At 33.9% G+C, this 22,398-nt stretch overlaps 2 protein-coding genes and 2 pseudogenes across 7 annotated transcripts; 1 reads left to right on the top strand and 3 right to left on the bottom strand.

The window, feature by feature from the left end:
- Positions 1 to 782: 782 nt before the first annotated feature.
- Positions 783 to 1,658, bottom strand: LOC135152293 (large ribosomal subunit protein mL102 (rPPR5)-like; annotated as a pseudogene).
- LOC108217252 (large ribosomal subunit protein mL102 (rPPR5)-like) lies at positions 1,341 to 5,012 on the bottom strand (annotated as a pseudogene).
- Positions 5,013 to 12,813: 7,801 nt separating this feature from the next.
- Positions 12,814 to 16,696, top strand: LOC108217754 (phenylalanine ammonia-lyase 3). The gene is made up of 2 exons (XM_017390637.2): positions 12,814 to 13,436; positions 14,747 to 16,696. Exons 1-2 carry the CDS (start codon positions 13,042 to 13,044, stop codon positions 16,497 to 16,499), a joined length of 2,148 nt encoding a protein of 715 aa, XP_017246126.1. The 5' UTR covers positions 12,814 to 13,041; the 3' UTR covers positions 16,500 to 16,696.
- On the bottom strand, positions 15,095 to 22,379 carry LOC108217251 (uncharacterized). 6 transcript variants are annotated; one of them, XM_064092644.1, is made up of 6 exons: positions 22,186 to 22,379; positions 20,028 to 20,097; positions 19,020 to 19,921; positions 18,384 to 18,614; positions 18,230 to 18,286; positions 15,095 to 18,009 (listed from the first exon to the last, which is right to left on the bottom strand). In XM_064092644.1, the coding sequence occupies exons 1-6, from the start codon at positions 22,192 to 22,194 to the stop codon at positions 17,791 to 17,793; spliced, it is 1,488 nt and encodes a 495-aa protein (XP_063948714.1). In that variant the 5' UTR covers positions 22,195 to 22,379; the 3' UTR covers positions 15,095 to 17,790. The 6 variants fall into 6 exon arrangements, with proteins under 6 accessions (XP_063948714.1, XP_063948715.1, XP_063948716.1 ...); XM_064092645.1 differs by having other exon boundaries at positions 15,095 to 18,003; positions 22,186 to 22,339; XM_064092646.1 differs by having other exon boundaries at positions 19,020 to 19,924; positions 20,049 to 20,097; positions 22,186 to 22,339.
- Between the last annotated feature and the right edge of the window lie 19 nt (positions 22,380 to 22,398).

Here is a 22,398-nt window from a genome sequence, read left to right as displayed (position 1 = left end):
TGATATATTCATATCTGAATTATCTGTTTTACGGCTCTAATTTAATTCTATGTAAAATTGATCATGATAATATAGTTGAAAGATCAGCTTTACTTGTAAATTTGTCAATTAAAATTGTTTAGGAGATTGTTAATCCAATTAACAGGGTGAGACTGTTGATGGCTAATGTAATGGTTAAGAGGTAAAGAAGTCATGTATTTTGCTTGAGAGCAAATGGCTCATGAAAGCTACGGTGCCATTTTTGTGTGGCCTGTAGATGAAGTACAGTATTAAATATATAAGCATGTTGCATGATGATGAAGAGTGGTGCAAAAAACAGCTGGGATACAGAACAACACTCTCATATAATTCCAACATAATAACTTAATCTGCCCCACTTTACATTTTATTGTTAAAATTTACTTATTACAAATCTCCGTTTTGCAATTTATAAATACTTGCACACAAACATGGATGTTTATGAATTATGAATGTAACTTATAAGTTATCAAGGTGGGAAAGATCATATGGATACATCAAACACAAACACCACTACAGTTAATCAAGTGTTAAAGCCCTAGAGAAAAATCCTTAAATTATCACTAATTGTTGTGTGTGAATTGTGATCAGTTATGCAGGGGGTGGCTACTTATATTGGAATTGAGGTCATCATTTAAAAAGACTCTTCTAAATCTGAGAGTAGAAGATGGAATTCACGAAATATTAACTGTAAGGAAACAGTATTTTATGCCGCAGAATGCAACCAAAACAGTAAACAAGCTCTTCTAAATTACTCTGGCAACCTTCTCACCCAATTAATTAGATCTTGGAATGAGTTCAATGGACGTTAGATTAAACTCACATGTGATTTATTATGTTTCTAAGAAAAAATCAGAAATCTTACCAACAGCCCAGGCAGAGAATAAACTCTTCCAAGTCCTTTACAGAACGCCTGCCTGTTTTGTGTTCCCTTCCGCTTTGAGGCTCTTAATCGATTTCCCACAGCAAATTCAATCTGCAGTGCCTCCTTTTTCCACAATTTTACGTAAGATGGAATATGCACTGAGGGTCTTCCTAGCTGTTACTAAAGAATCCAGCACTTTTTCATAGTTTGAAAAATCAATGATACAGTATTTATCCCAACAAAAATCTAAAAGCTTTAGAGCAGCAATAGTCTTTGTTTCCTCACATAGTACATTTAACAGTTTATCCACATTAGGTGCACATCCATTGTGTAGGAGCAGTTCGGTTCGTATAATGGCTTCCTCAACTTGACAGTGCAGGAGGAGAGCTTCCAATATCTTGGCAACCGAGTCCATATGCTCTTTCAGCCCCTTGTCTAACATAGTTTCCATGACATGTCTGAAGTCTAAACCCTTCCATCATCAAACAAACTCCGAATCACCACCTGTATAAAGATGAATCTGGAAGATGTTTATTTACAATCATACTATCTAGAGCTGATTTAGCATCGGCTGGTTCACCTTTTCTTCTTGCCATGATTTTTGCAAGCAAAATCAGAATTACCTTCCTTTGAATGCCCTCAAATAAGATTATTAAATGCAAATGGATCCTGAACACCTACTTTCATCAGCTGCAGGAACAACCGAACAAGGGCTAAGCTTTGTCTGTTTTTCAGTTATTGCACAAATTATCAGTACCTTGCATTGGCTAGACATCAGCCATGAAAGATGGAATCATCCGTGGGAAAAATATACTTCTCTGCCATCTCCTTCAAATTTCTCCTCGTATCATAGATATGCTCAGAATTACAGAGCCCCGGAAACAAACTGTGTTTGTTATAGCATTTGGCTTAAGACCACAACTTTTCACCTCTTCCAGCAATTTTAACCCTTCATCGACTTTTCTATTCCCCACATAACTTTAATAACAGGGGTATAACTAATAACAGAGGACTGATATTTTCCCCATTCCCACAAAATACTTCTCTTCCTGCTCCACTTTTTTTTAACCCAAACGGTGCCCGTTAATCGTAGTATTAAAAGTAACTGCATTGGGCAAGATCTTCCGGCTTTTCATATATTCAGAAAACCTATTCGCAGTCTCGACCCTCAACGAAAGAAAGAAACCCCAAATCAAAATATTATATGTATGAACTGAGTATGAACTACTTCACTCGAAACACGTTTATGAAAATACATCTTCCCCCATCATATACCATCCCAGTCTCATAATAACCTTAAACATAGTATCATAGGACTTAATACTTCTCTCGACACTCAACTCTTCCATTTTATCAAACAATTTGACACTCTAGCTCTTTAACAATGCCAGCCTTACCATAAATATCAATTACCAAAACAAACAAATCCTCATCCCACTCTACACCTTTCTTGGGGATATCCACTTTTCTTAGGCTTCGAAACCAGTCGTAAAACCTCAAATAATCTTATAATGTGTCTAATCTTATAATATGTCTCCTAATCATGCCTAAACAACCAAGATCTTTCAACCCACCAAAAGAACCCAAGCACAATGGTCCGATTTTTAAGCACAGGGCAACAGATTATAATCAAATTCAGGAACTAAACTATTTAGCAAGAAAAAAAAACACTCAGGGACTAAACAATGTAGCAAAGAAAATAATCAGGAACTAAACTACGAATAGAGCTCTGTAAACAAGTAGTCAAGCCCTATTAGCCATCATTCTACAAATAATATCTTCTATTTTTTTGGGTTTTCGAGCTCACCTCTCAGGGGCCTCCCCTTCTATTGGTTGTCTCTCTTTGACATTCTAATTTTTAGTGCAGTATGGAATGCAGATATATAATATCGAATCATGCTCTGGTTGTGAAATTACGACGTCTGTCAACGTCCTCAATTTTCACACATTCGAAAGGCTAACTATTTTAAGGGACGATCAGCTTCATGTTAAGCTCATTTTAGAGGCACAAAGCATTGCACCTCCTCCCTGGATCCAAGCAGTCTGGCAGCCAATATCTATTAAGAATTGTGAAATTCTCATGGGATTGGCTTTGAGATGTATAGATTACGGGTTAATTATCGAGCTTATCACTCAAGTCGACAAAAGATATCAATTTCATCACTGATCTCCACGGGTCTTACTTGACTTACTAAACTGTTTGGCGATATCAAAAACATCATTACTATACGTTAATTTAGCCAACGGAATCATAGACGGAATGTGACTAACCGAGCCACACTTAGCAGAATAGATGGCAAACGGCAGTTAGTTGTATTTTTTTCTGGGATGTTTGTACCACACAAAAACATAGACAAATATTTGTTCATTTTTCCAAAACTAATATATTTATCTTAACTATGTATCTAGAAAATAAATGAGAAGAATGCAACAAACTATTTCAATACATGAACAAGAGATACCCAGGAGGAATGAGAAATAGCAAGGGAGGAATGAGACAAGCGATGTATGAATGTCCATCTTGGGCATTGATACGAGGACCATGGAGGCACCCCTCGCGCTATATTATAAATTTCTTAAAGACGACATTTTAAAAAAGAAATTTTATTCAGTGGCTTGATATTCTGAATCTGTTTTGCTCTGCCTAATATCACCAAAGAATCTGTGTTATGCAAACTACATGGTATTTTAACTACTGACAGAGACTACGTATTATGTAAGATATTTGGTGTTTCTTTATAAAAACTCAAATTTTAATGGAAAAAACAATACATAAAAAAAAAATAAGTGGTACATCAGAATAAGAAAGGCAATATATTTGGAAACTAGTAACTATTCCATTTCTTCGTCATAAAACTCCCAAACCAAAGATGTTCGACAAGATCATTTTGCAACTGAAGACGAGTCTGTTTATCTCGAATTTGTTGATGCACCTGTATATATTCCCTGATATCCCTGGTACGAGTGCGACTAGTAGAAACAATTGGTACAGCTTCATCCGAATCATAATCATTGGAAAAGTGCAATTCTCTTTTATCTTCAACTATCATATTGAGCAAAATTATGCAAGCCTTCATGATATATATCATTGTGTCAACATTCCAAAATCGAGAAGGTCCACGTATCATTGCAACTCGAGCTTGTAACACTCCAAATTCTCGCTCAACATCTTTTCTAGCAGCTTCTTGTGCACTTGCAAAATTCTTCTTTTTATTCTCGTGAGGGGATGGAATAGTTTTAACGAACGTAGGTCAAGAAAGATATATACCATCAGCAATATAATATCCCTATTATATTTGTGCCCATTAACATTATATCGTACTTTTGGTCCACGACCTTAAGCTAATTCTTCAAATCGATTGGATCGATCTAACACATTAATGTCGTTTAACGATCTCGATAATTCGAAAAATGCATGCCAAATCTAAAGATCTTTTGAAGCTATTGCTTCTAAAATAATAGTGAGTTCACGAATATGACCATTGAACATACCTTGCCAAGCAAATGAATTTTTTTTTTATATCCAATGCATACAATCAATACTGCCTAGCATTCCAGGAAAGCCGCGACGTTTGTTTTCCGTCAACAATTTAGCAACATCTTCATTTGTTGGCCGTCTCAAATATTCAACGGTAAATATTTAGACAATTGCTTTCACGAATCTTTTGTAGACTCTCTATTGTAGTGCTTTCACCAATTCTAACATAATCATCAACAGCATCAACGGGCGTTCCATATGCAAGCATCCTTAGTGCAGCTGTCATCTTCTGTAGAGATGATAATCCACGAACTCCAGAGCATCATTTCTTTGAGTAAAATAACTATCATGCACTGTAACTGCTTGTTAAATTCGTAAAAATAATGACCGGCGTATCCAAAATTTTCTACGAAATGATTCCTTCGAATATGTCAGATTATTTGAAAAATAATCATGAAAAAGTCTGGCATGACCTTCTTCTCTGTTCCGATTGAAGATCCGATGATTCATTATTAATCCACCATGATGCGAAACCATATTTGCTCTATGATGTACATAACATTGATAAGCAACATCAGTCATCTCTAGAAGAGCTTGAGCTTCTTCTTCAACATTCATCAACTCATGAATAATGCGTCTATTGTTTGACATTGCGAAATAATTTTAGATATCGTAAGATAATGTGTCGGGAATTCTAACAAATATATCATCTATATATAAACATGTTAAAATATAGCTGTTGGAAAATAACCATTGAAAAAATATCTGTTGGAATAAAGCCGTTTGAATATAATCGTTGGAATATAGTCGTTAGAATATAGCCGTTGAGAAATAGTTGTCGGAATTGTCCTCCTTTCAAATATAAATGTTGATATTTAGCCGTTACAATTTTAAGTTTCAAAATAATAATTAAATATTACTTTTGAAATACAGGGAACCAATATAGGGAATACCGTTGGAGTAAAATAATTTTTCTGTCTCCTATGTTCTAGATATCCATTGGTATATAATATTTTAAGCGTTGAAGATAGGAATTGCATTGGGCTTGCTCTAATATTCTGAAATGTCAATCTCGTCCGTCAGTTTAGCTGATCTCGTTAATGGTCAGATAACAGCATTTTTGGTGAAAGAAAAAAAGTGATTTTTTTAATTAGAATCAATTTATTTATAATGTTTGTGCAAAAAAATTTATAAATCAACTTTTGATTTACAAATCCGAATTTGATAAGTATGAATGCTAAAATTTTTAGGAACTTAATTTTATTTTTAATTTCTGATTTGTATAAAAAATACAAAAGACTATTTCGAAAGATAATTACACGATAAGTTGTAAATCAAAAAAATAAATTCAAATATTTATAGTAAAACTTACTTTTTATTTAAAAATGACTTCATACTGATAAATAACATATTTATTCTAATTTAAATGAAATTAACGAATGGCATTCACAATGAAACGTAGACGGTTAGAGCAAGTCCAAGAGATGCCCTATCTCATGTCCTAAGTTATAATTTAGGGCAATTGATGAAAAAATTTGATCCAACAATATCCTAGTGATGCCTTATATCACTAAGACAACTTCCCCAAACTCTATTTTTGGGGCACATCTCTCCTTACCCTATTCTATATTTTATTATAAATTTTCATCAACACTCTCTTTCTCTCTCTACTTTTATATTATGCTTTAATGATGAAAGTGAGTCTTTAATAATAAAATATTAGACATATTGTGAAAATAAGGCACATTGTTGTAGTTCAAATGACTAAAGTATGTCCTAAATTACTAGGACATGATATGTTATATTATATTTGGGGCTTGAACTATGACACTCTTGGACTTGCTTAGAGCAAGTCTAACAATGTCCTAAATTGGTGTCCAAATTTAAATTTAAGGAATTTGGATTAAATGTGTGCTCCAACAATGTCTTAGTGGTGCCACTAGAACATCCAACAAGTGCCTCATTTTTGAGGCACTACTAAGCATGTCCTAAACCAATTTTCACAATAAAATATTAACTTCCCACCATTTCAATGAATCTCTCTCCTCTTACTTTTTCACTTCCCTCCAATACTAATTCAAATAAATTATTAGTTTAATAATAAGGCACAATTATAAGGCATATTGTTGGAGTGCATGTATCAAAAATATGTTCTAAATCACTAGTACACTATTTTTTATAATATTTTAAGGCACAATCTAGGACATTGTTGGACTTGCTCTTAAACCCGGATTGAAGAAATGGTAGGTGGGCACTAACGAAATATGTGACCGTTTTTTGAAGTTAAAGTTTTGGGATAAAATTAGATGTTTGGGTTTGAGGTACATTTTAGAGGTTTGACCGTTTTAATCCGCTAATATTCGTGTTATGATAGTTAGGGGATTGGAATAAATGTTTGGGCTTAAAAAGCTACTTTGAGTAAGTTTTTGGCTTAAAAGTTTTGGTATATGTCATAAAAAGTTAATCAAACAGCTATTTATCAAATAATTTTACAATAAACCGCTAATTTAATCTGCTAGTTAAAATATTTATTTCAATCAAATAATCAAAATACGTTCACGGCTAACCGCAAATTTTTAAACAGGACCGGGGGAAGAGGAATGTGATCCACAAAATGTGAGAAAGCTTAACAGCCTTTTATAGTTATATATACGTGTTGAGCTTTCTTTGTTGACTTAGGTCTCATGCTACTTGAAATTATTTTATTAACGGTGGCCTTCTTATTTTGGGATCATTCAACTCTTTTCAAATGTCATTTTCGCATGACCAACTTTTATTGTTAAAAACACAAGCAGTCCTTTTTTAACTAGTTAGTGAAGCACGATATAAAATAGGCCTTAAATTATTAGATATGTATATACATTTTTTGACATATAAAGGACAAAGAATTGTATATTTACAACATCTTTCATCCGAAAATATAAAGACCATATACTGTGTACGCGTTCCAGTGCGTTCGTAGAGCTTTTAGGATTTAGATTACACCTACAAAATATATTACACCGGACTCAACTAATTTTAATTTCACGTGTCTAGCTCAAAATCGTTAAAATTTTGAGAGAAATGCCAGAAATTTCAAAAGTTTAATTTTTTCAATATTTTCTCACAAAGCTTATTTAATATGTTTGATTAATAATGAAATTTATTTTATTCATAGAAACCACCCGACCAAAATCATCTATTTGTCTGCCATATATTTGATAAATAAATTTAGAAACAAATTTGGGATACATAGCATGTTAAGTATCCGGGCATGACAATGAAAATTAACATGGGCTTGACTAATCCGAAACATATACGAATAATAATACTATGTTTAGACAATTATTATAAAAATCATGCTTTAGTGACAGGATATAAGAAGGATTGTTGGGTATTAACTCGGTACGAATTGGATTCCGATTTGAATTATATTCTGATTCAGCTAAATTTAAGGTGATTATATATATCATAGTCATACTATATTTGTTAGGTTTGTTCAAAATGTAGATTTAGGTATCGCCATAAACCGGATGCTTGAGTATTGTTAGGTTTGACTTTTTAAGTTTGGTTGATTGTATTATTGATAACGGTTTTTATTAATAATATAAGTTGGGACGTGTGTTTTCCGTGTCATATATTTTTGTGTGTGTGATTTTATTAGAAGGTGACACTCGTATTTTTATCCCCCAACAAGTAGCGCTGTAAACGAACCGAGCCGAACGGAGTTTTGCCGAGTTCGAGTTTTTTCTCACCAAGCCAAGCCAAACTCGATAAACGTATCTGTAGCATCCTGACTTTTCGGGATATTAATACTAAATTCAAAACTAAAATACAGCACAATTTATTAATTGAAAATTTTTGTTACAAAAAAATAACTATTACAAAGGTGTATCTAACAACATTAATCCACTTGTCAAACTTCTCCAAATTTAATATCATCAAACTCCAAATCCAATGCACATCAACTTGCTCTTAAATCAAACCTAAAATTTGTAAGTAATGAGCTATACAGCCCAGCAAACAACTAATCGATCCAAGGCCAAGTAAAATGTATACACATTTACATTTTTTTTATACGAAACAAGTACTTTCAAAACATTTCATATTCTTAATCAATACGATACGATCCCATACTCACATAAAGAAAAATAACTTGAACTCATTATATTATTTATACCAAGATCACTACAACCCCGTGATGACGGTCCTTAATTTTCTAATAACTGTCACTACAACCCGGTGATTCTGTCCTTATTCTTTTTCTTATTCTCACAAACCATGACATAAACCAGAGTTCCAAAATTATTGCCCACACATCGCACATAAACGAGAATGCATATCAATTAAAACTATCATCACTTAGCCCAAATTTATGGAATCAAATATAAACATTAAAACACTAAAAAGATCAATCAGATACTTACATCAACATCGAATTGGGAATTAAATAAAAGATCTTTCTGAGAGGTAAGACTCATAAACACGGACTCATAACGAATCAGGAATTAAATAAAACATAAGTTGATCCAGAATTAGAAGAGAAAAATGGGAACCAAATAAGTTTTGTAATTTTGAAAATAGTTTGAAATAGAATCTGGAAAAACATTGTGAACAAAGTTGTAGGAAATTTAAAGAAATTTTCAAAACATCAAGAATTATCGAATTCTAATAAGAATTAAATTTTCAACAAAGTTTACAATAAATCTGATTTGTGTGAACACGTATTTTTGTAATAAAATGGAAGAAAAGGTCGGGCTGCTCTCAAAAGTATATATAGAATACAATGAATATATAGAGAGTCTCAAAATCCTAATTTTAAAATTATTAATTATCTGAATACAAGTCTGTTCCATATTTTAGATCCAATATTCAAATTCAATTTTAAATTCTAATTGTAATCCAATTATAATTTATTGTTATTATTATTATTAATCAATTAATATTATTCTTAAAATTATGAGATATTACACGGCGATTCCTATCACTTTATTTGAATTTTCGTTGAATATGGCACTACCTTCAGGCATTATTTCTACGAAAATATAATATAACCGGAACACGCGTTCTTTCAGTTTGACCAATTCACCATCTACTATCGCTCGTAACTTGCATAAACCGGCTCAATCTCAAGTCTTACAAAATAGAGGTTGAAAAGTGGAAGGCATTTCCAAAAAAAAACAAAGAAAAAAAGACGGAAGACATTTCTAGGAAAAGAAGAAAAAAGAAAAAATACATTTATTTTATGAAAATAAATATATTTACTTGTACACTTATTGATAGATTTCGTTTCATATTTTATTTTAATATTTGATATAAAAGAAACTATAAACAATTTGTTTTAATAAACAATAATTTAAATTTAAATTTTAAGTATTTAATTATGTTTCATTTACTAAACTTAGATGTGAAATTGAATATTTTTCACATGCTTTTGCCGTTTTCAATAATATCTTTTGACATCAATAACTTCTTCCAAGACACCGTCCTTTAAATTTAGCCCAAAAAAAAAACACCGCCCATTCATGTTGCCCGTAATAACTCAATTGAAACTTGGAAAAAAAAAATTACAGTAATATTTTTATGATGGAACCTTGATAAACTAGTACTCATTAACATAAATTATAAAGAAGTTAATATTTTAAATACATTTGTTATCTAATATAATTAATATAATGTATATTCAACTTCAATAAAATTTTACCGGACAAAATTAAATTTTGTCGTAATTGTGAATCTATTAATTCGTCAAGATTTTAATTATATATTTTTTTATTTAAGAGTGTTGTTTAGAATTGTTATGTTACGATGATAAAAGATATTGCCAAAAATTAAAACTAATTATTTAATTATATATTAATATAGACACATATTGGGGTATACTATTTTAAAAAAATATTATGATCATAGTAAAATTTGCAAATATTTTATGGTTTTTTCCTGTGAAAATATGCTAGACTATTTTCAGATAAACTAAATACTTTTCAAAATTACTATTTTTGAAATTATTATATAAATATTTACCGAAATTTGAGCCTTTTTTTTTCATGTCCGCGGGAACAACAATTGATGAGATGATCCTGTTGAACATTATGCGGCCCGGGAATCCAGAATTTAGCTTGTTCATGTCATTTTTGAGATTCCAGTATTCCGCCATAATAACAAAGCTTTTCTAATACTAATCGGATCGCATATGTTTGTTTAAGTGTGAACCCTCAGTTCCTAACCAAAGAAAAAAGATAAAAAGAAACACGCATACATGCGCATGCAAAAGGTGTTCTACCCGTAAATATCATATTATATACTTATATATAATATATAATAAGTGTAAGGTAGATAATTTGGTCGCATGGTACTCTGGTCCAAAAGCTTATCATCCGTTGGATCTTATATTGAACAAATAAGCACCGTTAGATTGGAAAATTAACTTCTGTTCTACAAGGCAACTGATATCACCTTGCATATTTATAATTCCTTTTCTGAATCCAAAACAAATTCTATCTTTCACGTGTATATGATTTTTTTAATCCCAAATAAATATTTCCTACCAGTTTTATTCGTAGAATCATATAAATCTCACCGTCACAATTTTTTTATAATATATTTTAAAATTAATAAGCCGGATTTATGTGATTAGCAAATACAAAAAAATTTTCTTAATCCAAAATAGATTCTACCTTCTTATTGCATGTTTATGATTCCTTTTCTTAATTCAAAAACAAATTATGTTTATCAATTTAATTTAAAACATATAAATTTTTTGAAAAATATTTAAATCACATTATATATTTTTTTATTTTTTTTTAACCTAGGAACCCGCAACCGCTACCCGTTAATCCACCCTTTGGGAGTCGAACCTGTGACCAAGAGGATACATGTCCTCTCTTTAACCAGCTAAATCAACCCTTGCGGGCTATTTAAATCACACTATAATAATTCTAATATAAAATACATTTATAAATATAATCTAATAAGAGTTGGCAATAACGTATTCCACTCAAAATATATTAAAATTTGATAGAAAGAATTTAATACTTTGGCAGGGTACATACGTGAAAAGGAATGACTTCATTACAATAGTTTATTTGAAGCGATTAATAGCTGTGATGATGTATTTACCACAGTTCTAACTTACAAACAAATTATAATTTCGAATTTTATTTTATTGAAAATTTTAATTTATTATTTATAAATTAAATTTCTTCACACTATTTAAAATATATTTAAGAAATTTATAAATAATTAAAAAGCTTCCGTGCCTTGCACGGGCTATAAGCTAGTAATAGAAAAGTTGATAAGCATATTTCTGGATTTTTTTTGTCAGAGCATATTTTGGGATTTAAAAACACTGATTTAAATAAATTATTGGATAATATTGTCAAATTCTTTTTTATATCAGTACTCTTCGCATATCAAAATTAATATATAACAATTTTTTGATAAAAAAATTTAAAATAAATTATAGATTATTTTCATCTCATCCAATAATATTTTAACTAATAACAAATCAAAAGATTTTTACATACCCACATCATTTCCTTCCTCTTACATTACTAAACGCCTAATTTTGACTGATTAATCTGATTACACACACGAGAGCACTTGCCCAAAGCAGAAGGTCAATGTTGGAGCTACACAGATAAGGAAATTAAGAAAGTCAAAATAAGTATGAAGTTGGTGTATTCCACTGCGATTTTAATGAATTGTTAATTTTAATAAATTATATGTGATTTTGATTATGTGTGGATTCTTGATAGAATACCACTGTGTTGATATAAATTCTAATGATTTAACCACAATACTTCAAAATCTTATAAATTTTAGTATGATTCAAAAAATTTAAAATACGTTCAAGAATCTCATAAAATTTATAATTTTATAAATCCAAAAAAATCCAGTAACATGTGACTATCATATTTTAATAAAGTTTAAATTGAACAATCTCAATTGAATACCATGAGATATTAAAGCATAATTTAAAATTCTAATTAAATACCATCAGATTCTATAAAATATTTTAAAATCCTAATTGAATATTCAAGATTTTAATATATTTTAAATAATCTCGATCTGAATTACAAAAAATGCTTAAAATCTGAATCCCATACCATACGGCCTCTCAGATTCACAAACATAAAAAGAAAACGAGTGAGCACGATAATAAAAGAAATTACACAAAAGAAAATCCCCACCAACCCCAATAGCATTCTCCCACTCGTGATCTCATCTCAGACCCAAAAGAACCGGGTTTAAAACTCTTGCAAAAACCATATCCACGTCAACAACCATCCCAGCCCTTGATAAGCCCATAAACAAGTAAAACGAACGGCCGCGATGAAGTTCCAACAAACCCCTCCTTATGGCCGTCCGTCACTCAACCCAACCCACCCTTATAATTTTCAAAGAAATCATAATCCCCACCTACCAAAAACACCTTTGTATAATTTTCATACACTAGTACTATACTACTATCTACCCCTCAAGCCCAACCCTCTCATTCTATATAAACCACTTGTCTCAGCTACCACTCCTCAGGAACTTGGTGCTTATTCCATCCAACTTCCGCATTTATATTATTCCGTCTCCTCGTTCTCATTCTCGATTCTCTCTTGAAATAAATAAATACTCGTTACGTTGTGAATATATTTATTTTGAGAAAAACGTTACGTGGTGTAGTTTATTTTTTTTTGTGTGTAACGAAATGGCGTATACGAACGGGCATCATGAGAACGGGAACGGGGTGGATTTGTGCATGAAGAAGGAGGATCCGTTGAGCTGGGGAGTGGCGGCGGAGGCGCTGAAGGGGAGCCATTTGGAGGAGGTGAAGAGGATGGTGGCGGAGTACAGGAAGCCGGTGGTGAAGCTGGGCGGAGAGACGCTGACGATATCGCAGGTGGCGGCGATCTCGGCGAGAGATGATAGTGGCGTCAAGGTGGAGCTCTCGGAGGCGGCGAGAGCCGGCGTTAAGGCGAGTAGCGACTGGGTGATGGAGAGCATGAACAAAGGGACGGATAGTTATGGTGTCACTACTGGCTTTGGTGCTACTTCTCATAGGAGGACTAAGCAAGGTGGCGCTCTTCAGAAGGAGCTCATTAGGTATGCAAAAATTCCGTTTTTTTAATACTCCTTTTCCGTCCTATTTTAACTGATGTTCGGGTTTTTGACACTATCAAGACGGAAAAAAATTAAAAACAGTTAAAATGAGTTATATGGAGTATTTATTAACTACTACATTTTCGATTGATTATTTAACATGATGTCTTAAAATGGGAAGAAAAATTAAGACAACAATCTTGGTGGTTTGCTCCTGTGATGATAATACATAATACAGTACTGCTTTTGTCCAAGCTTGTGAGTGTAATAAAAGTTTATAAAATCTTCAAGTCGTCACAATGAAAAGAATCACGAAGAGGAGTTGGTGAGGAAAAAGAGCGTTGGTTCAAAAAAAGATTAAGATTGGTGATGGATTTATTAAGTAATGAAAAGAATCAAGATGAGGAGTTGGTGATGAATATCTCTATCAAGTAATGATAGATTAACTTCTTAAAAAGAATTACTGTAGTTGATATGACTGATTAATACTCCTCCGTCCCTTATTATATGTTTCTTTGATTAAATTGATTTATGCGTATATGTATGTTTGTAAACCATTAAAACTTGTATTCAAAGGGTGTTCTTTAGGAAAACATTCAAAAAATTGTTCTGAAAATAGAAATAAGACAAGTATTTTGAAACAATTTTTTTTTCCCTCGAAAAGGGCATGTAAAATAAGACGGAGGGAGTATATGTATATTAACACGAGGGTTAAGAGATGTTAGGTGGGATGATTAAGTTTATTTTGGTACGAAAGTGGCAGAGCTTTTTAGTCATTCATTTGGGTCTTCCAGAAATTCGCCAGCTCCTAATTTCCTCAGCCATAAAAAATGCAAAACTTGGTTATTCTTTTAGACCAGAAAAGAGCAGCAGATATTTGGTTAGTTTTCTATAAATGCTTTTTATTATTGGCAAAACAAAGATGATGGAAAAGTAGTTGGTCCAAAATAATGCATGCCTGTCTCTCTGCTACAGTCATTTATTATTTGACCACATAGTTTGTGGTATAAAAGTTACTTATTTTTATTATCGTATTTGTTTGTTAATATTTAAATCTGGGGTACATATACTATAAACAACATTGAGTACAAAAGAACCAACCTATAAAAAATGGTTGGCATTAACTCTTTGTCCTGCCGCCCTGGATCTGGCGATTGTGTTAAGTGTTAACTAATGATTGATCTCTGACAGCTTAAACTATAATTTGAATAATTAAACTGCAATTAGATCTTAAGTAATGCTATAATATTGTATTATGTTGAAATGGTCAGACTTGCAGCATGTAACTAAAAACACTTTGCAAATAATTGCAGGTTCTTGAATGCTGGAATATTCGGCAGTGGAGCTGAAGCTGGTAACAACACTTTACCACACTCGGCAACTAGAGCAGCAATGCTGGTGAGAATCAACACACTTCTCCAAGGCTACTCTGGAATCAGATTCGAAATCCTTGAAGCCATTACCAAGTTTCTTAACCACAACATTACTCCTTGTTTGCCACTCCGTGGCACAATCACGGCTTCTGGTGATCTTGTGCCATTGTCCTACATTGCTGGACTGCTCACTGGCCGCCCGAACTCCAAGGCTGTTGGACCTACTGGAGTAACTCTCAGCCCCGAGGAAGCGTTTAAGCTTGCTGGAGTGGAAGGTGGATTTTTCGAGTTGCAGCCAAAAGAAGGCCTAGCGCTTGTTAATGGAACAGCTGTTGGTTCTGGCATGGCCTCTATGGTACTTTTTGAGGCTAATATATTAGCGGTTCTAGCTGAAGTTATGTCAGCAATTTTCGCTGAAGTCATGCAAGGAAAGCCTGAATTCACCGATCACTTGACACATAAGTTGAAGCACCATCCAGGACAAATTGAGGCTGCAGCTATAATGGAACACATATTGGATGGAAGCGCTTACGTTAAGGCTGCTCAGAAGCTTCATGAAATGGATCCGTTACAGAAACCAAAACAAGACAGATATGCTCTGAGAACATCTCCTCAATGGCTTGGTCCTCAAATTGAAGTGATCAGATCATCGACTAAAATGATTGAGAGAGAGATCAACTCTGTCAATGATAACCCGTTGATTGATGTTTCCAGGAACAAGGCTATACATGGTGGAAATTTCCAGGGAACCCCAATCGGTGTTTCCATGGACAATACACGTTTGGCTATAGCCGCCATTGGAAAATTGATGTTTGCACAATTTTCAGAACTTGTCAACGATTTTTACAACAATGGGTTGCCATCAAACTTGTCTGGAGGCCGTAACCCGAGCTTGGATTATGGATTCAAGGGTGCTGAAATCGCCATGGCATCATACTGCTCTGAACTCCAGTTTTTGGCCAATCCAGTGACTAACCATGTCCAAAGTGCTGAACAACACAATCAAGATGTCAACTCACTGGGCTTAATATCTTCGAGGAAAACATCTGAAGCTGTAGAAATTTTGAAGCTCATGTCTACAACATTTTTAGTGGGCCTCTGCCAAGCTATAGACTTGAGGCATCTGGAAGAGAATATGAAGAGCACTGTCAAAAACACAGTGAGCCAAGTAGCTAAGCGAGTTCTAACCATGGGTGTCAACGGTGAACTCCATCCCTCAAGATTCTGTGAGAAAGACTTGCTCAGAGTTGTAGACCGCGAATACATTTTTGCGTACATTGATGATCCCTGCAGTGCAACTTACCCCTTGATGCAAAAACTAAGGGAAACTCTAGTTGAGCACGCATTGAATAATGGTGATAAAGAGAGGAACTTGAGCACTTCCATCTTCCAAAAGATTGCAGCATTCGAGGATGAACTGAAGGCCCTTCTGCCTAAAGAAGTTGAAAGTGCTAGAGCCGCGGTAGAAAGTGGAAATCCAGCGATCCCTAACAGGATTAAGGAGTGCAGGTCATATCCACTGTACAAGTTTGTGAGGGAAGAACTGGGAACCGAATATCTTACCGGAGAAAAGGTGACGTCCCCCGGAGAAGAGTTCGATAAGGTATTCACAGCAATGACCAAAGGAGAGATAATTGATCCATTGTTGGAGTGTCTACAGTCATGGAATGGTGCTCCTCTGCCAATCTGCTAAACGGCATACAGTCAGGAGTAATGTTTATTTTTATACTTTTTGTCTTTGTCAGGACTTATCTTCTTGCTTCTTGTCGATGTCTCTCCTAAGTGAATGTCTGTAAAATTCTTTTAAAATGCTGTAAAAATTATCTGATACTTATGTTCCTAAATAATGAGCAGTTGTTAGTTTAATCAAAATTTGTTATTGTAGATGCATACAGGAACACTACTGAGTAAAAGATAAATACAACACAATGAATTTTTCCAAAAGGATAACATAAACGGTGCATGGGAGACTTGGTGACCTGTTCAGTACTAAAAAAATATTATGTTCCGACAAAGATATCATGAACATTGCACAGTAAAAGATAGTTACGACACAATGAATTTTTCCAAAAGGAAAACATAAATGTTGCATCCGAGACTTGGTGACCTGCTCTGTACTAAACCGGATATTATGTTCTGACAAAGATATCAAGAATATAAGGATTTATTCTAAAAATTCCAGATTAATTTTTAAATTTTCTTAATAAATTTACTGACTATACTTTGATTTCATCAAAAATTTCTGATTTATCAAAAAAATCACACATTTAATTCATGATTAGGATCAAAATTTTCTAATTTATCAAAACAAAAACCATCGATAAATTTATGATAAAGATAAATAAAACGATTAATTCTCATTTCCACAGCCATCCAACTGGGCATTAAATGAATTAAAAGGTGGAAACGTGTGTTCGTCGATGAAAATTGTGTGATTCAGGGAGATGCCCACAAAAATTGGACAAGGAAAATGAACAGGAGAGTTTTGTGTCAAGGGTTTTAATTTCCTCAAGTTTAAAACTAATCAAGGTCCATGGAAACTATAATTAATCAATACCATATACCACTATATACCCCAGTAATATGATAGTAGTTTTTTAAAGTTTATATTTATAAATCCAAGTTCCTTGTTTCTAATGAAAAAGAATTATACAATTAAAACATCAATCTAAGCCCCCTTTGGGCACATAAGTACGCAAGATCAATTTCAGGCAACCCAAATCATCCACAAGGAGAACTGCTTAACCAGCTACATATTACACTTGCAGATGCCACTGAATTATATACAAAGCATCTCTTACAATCAAGATGCTGATTATAAGCACTTTCTGTTGGACACTGGTTATATGCACATTATTGTGCTAGAGCAATGCGGTCTATATTATTAAAGAGAATCACACTCCTGGTCAAAAGATGTTCTAGTTTAAAAGACAGATCGGCTAATGATTATGTAAATCTGCCTGGCAAACCTCAAGGTATCTATACTAAAGTGCAATTTTCCTATGCAATTTTTTCCCCCTTATATGTGGTGAGCTGCCAGTTTTAATGGAAGAATACGAGGTAGAAGAATCCTGGCAAACATTCAAATCCTCAGAGTTACCATTATATGGACATGGATAAATCATGGCAAGTTCACGAACCCGTCGCAAAATGGACTTGGGCAAAGGGCGCCAGGGCTGATTTCTTCCTTTCTTATCCTGCATCTGTCAATTCTAGGAAGTTCATCAATTTATCCAATAAACAAATCACAACATAAACCCAATAGGTTTCCTATTGTATGCCAATTTATCATCCATGTTTCTTTAAGTTCCAATTTAATATCACTCGTGCATTTGCTTGATTAGAAGATAAAATCACAATTGCTAAACCCCTTTATAAAATCAGACTGGTAAAACGATAGGAAATAGAAACATTTGAACTGACCTCTTTCTTCCGCTGTTCCTCAGCGCAGCTTGCTTTAATAAGGTTACGCCATTTGTCCTGTTAATTTAGCGATCTTAAGTTAACAAAGTGAAAAGTCACTATAATGAATAAACAAATGTTTCTGCAGTGACAAATATAAACATGGAAGCCCAACCTTAAGGTCTACAGGTGTGCGGTGAGCAGAAGATGAGAACAAGAGTTTCTTTATCTCGGTCCACTTTCCAACTCCATATTGCGATACACCATCAATCAGGTCCCTCACCTCCGCAATAGTCCACACCTTATGCTTCCGTGAACATTTAACCTTCTTCGAAATTACTGGTGTACTGAAGTCATGTTCTAACTTATCTAGAGATGTCTCTGTTGCAGAGTCTGGCGTGTGATACTGAATATAAATTTTTATTATTTATCAGAGACAGCAGGATTTGGGATCAATCGAATAACCTTAATAAATCCTTTGCCATCCAAAAATAGAATATAAAATATTCTTAACGTGTCAGAGAGCCATCTAAAACCCATCACCTCAATCTATGTGCAATGGGTAGTAGCTAATTAAATGGTTATGTTAAAAAGACTAAAATTTGATGACTTCATTATTTCCAGTCACCAACTCAGCATGTTTTTTTTTTCCACATCTAAATAACAATTACTTGATATGTGCATGTCTTTGTATATCCAGAAACAGAGAGAGGGGGGGAGGGAGGGGGAGGGGGGTTGGGGGAGAAGTGTTCAGTCATAAACTGCACTGGAAGATTTGAAGATTTGATGTCAAAGTAACCTTCTTCATTACCTCAACAAGAGCAAGTTGCTTCCGACACTCTTTCCATACTTGAGATTCGCCTTGTGCTTGTTTTTTGTAGTCAACTGGTGCTTTCACATGAGAGTAAACTGGTACTTTCACTTGAGAGTCAACTGGTACTTTTACTCGAGAGTCAACGAGTACTTTCACCCGAGAGTCTACTGGTACCTGTTTTTGAGATTCAACTGGTACCTGCACTTGAGAGTCAAAAGGTACTTGAATTGCTTCCATAAATGATTCATCTGAACACAGCACAGGTGTCCTGGATTTAATAGCATTGCTTCCAACTCCTGAAGTCTTCATAGCTGAAGGAGCTGTAGAAATTCTCCGTCTCTTCTTAGAGTGCTTAGAAATTGGTTCTGATGATTCATCAATGTACCTTAGTGTAGGTTTACGAGATCTTCTCTGTGAAGCACAAACATTGTTACGCTGGCAGGAGGGTTCACTTTCATGCACATTAAAGCTTCCAAGTCCTATGTCTCGACCAACTACTCTACCTTCATCATCTTGCACATTTCTGCTAGAGTATGACACTCCTTCACCAGTAATACCTAGAGAGAAAGCAGTGTCTTTTTCCATATGATCAGAACCAACGCCTCTTAACAAGTGATCTGAAACATCCACCTGTTTCTCAGCATTTTTAGTCGCATATGAGGTATGAAGTTCTGAATGATTCATATCTTTTAATGTTTCAGACTCATGTTTAAAGGACAATTTTCTATTTGATTCAGAATTAATCTTCTCAAGTGAATTACACTTCAATACTGGTGACAGAGTGGTTGATGAATCTGATACAAATATTGTACCACTATCACCATTTTTGAACCCAGAGCTGAACTTCTCGAGATGTGAATCAAAATTAAAATGTGCAACACCGTCCGAAAATCCCACAACTGCACACAAGTCAAGATATGTCGGAAAACATATAAGCAACTGGCAGTATATCACAATTATCTCTGGAAACAAAATAACATTAAACGTTTAGATACTCCTTCTCACATGTATTAAAAATGCTATCTGTCTCTTGTAGATGTCCTGGTTGAACTTCTGGAGGCATTTCATCAGGTACCTGTCGGGCACTTGTTAAACCAACCATAGACACAACATAGCACTAAACATAGCTAATCTTCATAAAGCTCTTACCTCATCACAAGTAAGCAGCTGACAAGTATTATTCATTAAGAACAGCTGAATACTATATCTTAGTCCCAAAAACAATGAATAAACAAAAAGAAATAAAATCATTGCTTAAAGTATGAAGTATCTAGTAGTTCTTTTAGGTTGAAAGTAACAGTGATGCAGAACTGAAGCCGGAGTTTTTGATATATGAAAAACAATAAAGGTGAAAAGGCAATGCAGAGACATGCACTTCTGCCAAAACAACAAAGCCAAATAACAGATGCAACAGTATCCGTAAGGTGGCGATGAACAAAAATGACATGTCAATGAAACAGTCTTTCACATTAAAACCAGGTCTGAGTAATTTAAGATCATTGAATTATGATGCAAAGAATTACCATAATATGTTCACGTTTGAGGTTTCAGATAAAATTATATATTTAATCTAACATGTCCATGAAATATCAGAAACTACTACTTTGAATAACTCCATGTCCATAGCAAAGAGTTGCTATCGACATTGTTCTACAACTACACTATGGCTGCCTATTGATACAAAATAGACAGGATCCAGTTCCGCTATTTAATTTACACAAAAATTTGATGAAGCAGGTCTCCCATGCATCATAACTTCAACAACAGACTCCTGCAGAAACATGAATTATGTCCTACTGTGGGAAGTGTGATACGGAGGGTAATTTACTTCATTTACTTACACAAAAAATATATATAATTGGGAACAAAGTAAAACCTAATCGAAGAAGCCCAAAACTTGATAAAACAATTAATATTACCTACAATAACTTTCTTTTTGCAACAAATTGTTGCTGACATCAAGTGATTTCTTGAAGGTCAATATCACTGGGCTGGCCTCCAGAAAAATGGCCAATGGTCTAGTTCCTTAAACAAACATTGTCCGTAAACATCCACCCTAGACGTTTCACAAACAGGAACGCGCCTGTGTCTGTGTGCAAAGAGCGAGGTGCGAATGCATGTTACCACCATGTATGACCCCAAAAGAATTTGATTCTTTTTTACATTGTCACTATTAGCCTTAATCCTCAAAAGTAAAAATAGTACTTCTCTTTAATCTGAATTCATTTTCCTAGTTAAAGACCTTAATTAGGTTGAGTGACATAAAGTACGGTTGGAAATGTCCTAGTTTCAGTAATGCAATACCCATAAACCTATATGGTAATAACCCTATCCACCTCGTACTTTCTACTTTGGATATAAGTTTCTTACTCATAAAATCTTGACAGGGTTATTACTTTATCAATATCGTGGTTCTGAACTTCTGATTGCGAACTCCCTACTTAATTATTTGTCATGTACAACTGTTGTCCACTATGGCAAGCAAAATACTCAGCATCAGGGAATATACTCAGCACATGGATTTATTGGCATTGCATATGGAATCTTTCCCATCTGATGCATCTTGGAACACCCTTTTGGGGAAGGAGAGAATATGTCTATGTGTTTCATTAATCAACCAGTATCACTAAAGCAGTCTAGAGCAGCAAAATGAATATTTCTGATTCTTTTTTTGAGGTCATTAGGCCTTCTGATATCATTACATGAAAGTATTTTTTTTTTTCAAAAAAGAAGAGACAATTATAACAACATAGTCAGCCTATACACAACGGAGTTAGATTCAAAGTAAAGACTTTGAGTTATATATACATAATTTGCTACAAAAGGAAAAGAAATATCAAACATGTACCAACTAAAAATTATAAATTACTGACTAAAACTTCATTTGCATTAATTGTTTTGCAAACAAAAGCAGTAGGTAAGATTCAAAGGCTTCGAACACACACACACACAAAAAAAAAATCCTTTCTAGCAAAAAGTTAGCTTCTTTATTATCTAATTTCACAAAATTGCAGTCATAAAAGGTAGAAAATTGTTAAATATGCAGTAAAATAAATGTGGAAAATGATACTACAGATAAACAATCAGAGTATAGAGCTTCAAAGTGAATACATGGGGTATGCAAATTATATATATAAAAGGAATAATGTGAGTTGAGACAGACCTGATCCATGAGTAAATGGGGGAGATGAGAAACCTCTAAAATTCACCACAGCGAAACCCCTTTTGTAAATGAAATTACTCTTGTACTGCACATCTATTAAAGTACAATGCAGCTATACAGAGAGAGAGAGGGGGGGGGGAGAGAGAGAGAGAGAGAGAGACTATGGGGGGGGGGGGGGGGGACGCAGCACAAGGTTAGTGGTAAGCGAAGAAT

The sequence above is a fragment of the Daucus carota genome, chromosome 4 (assembly GCF_001625215.2).
Source record: "Daucus carota subsp. sativus chromosome 4, DH1 v3.0, whole genome shotgun sequence".
Classification (NCBI taxonomy): domain Eukaryota; kingdom Viridiplantae; phylum Streptophyta; class Magnoliopsida; order Apiales; family Apiaceae; genus Daucus; species Daucus carota.
Note: the sequence above shows the minus strand (reverse complement) of the source record. Positions and strands in the feature narration are given on the sequence as shown.

Coding starts and splice junctions, on each gene's coding strand:
- LOC108217754 (XM_017390637.2), top strand. CDS start 13,042: ATGGCGTATACGAACGGGCATCATGAGAACGGGAACGGGGTGGATTTG. Junction 13,437..14,746: donor CTTCAGAAGGAGCTCATTAG/GTATGCAAAAAT, acceptor AAATAATTGCAG/GTTCTTGAATGCTGGAATAT.
- LOC108217251 (XM_064092644.1), bottom strand. Junction 19,922..20,027: donor AGATAGCATTTTTAATACAT/GTGAGAAGGAGT, acceptor ACTTGTGTGCAG/TTGTGGGATTTTCGGACGGT. Junction 18,010..18,229: donor AGGAACAGCGGAAGAAAGAG/GTCAGTTCAAAT, acceptor TAGAATTGACAG/ATGCAGGATAAGAAAGGAAG.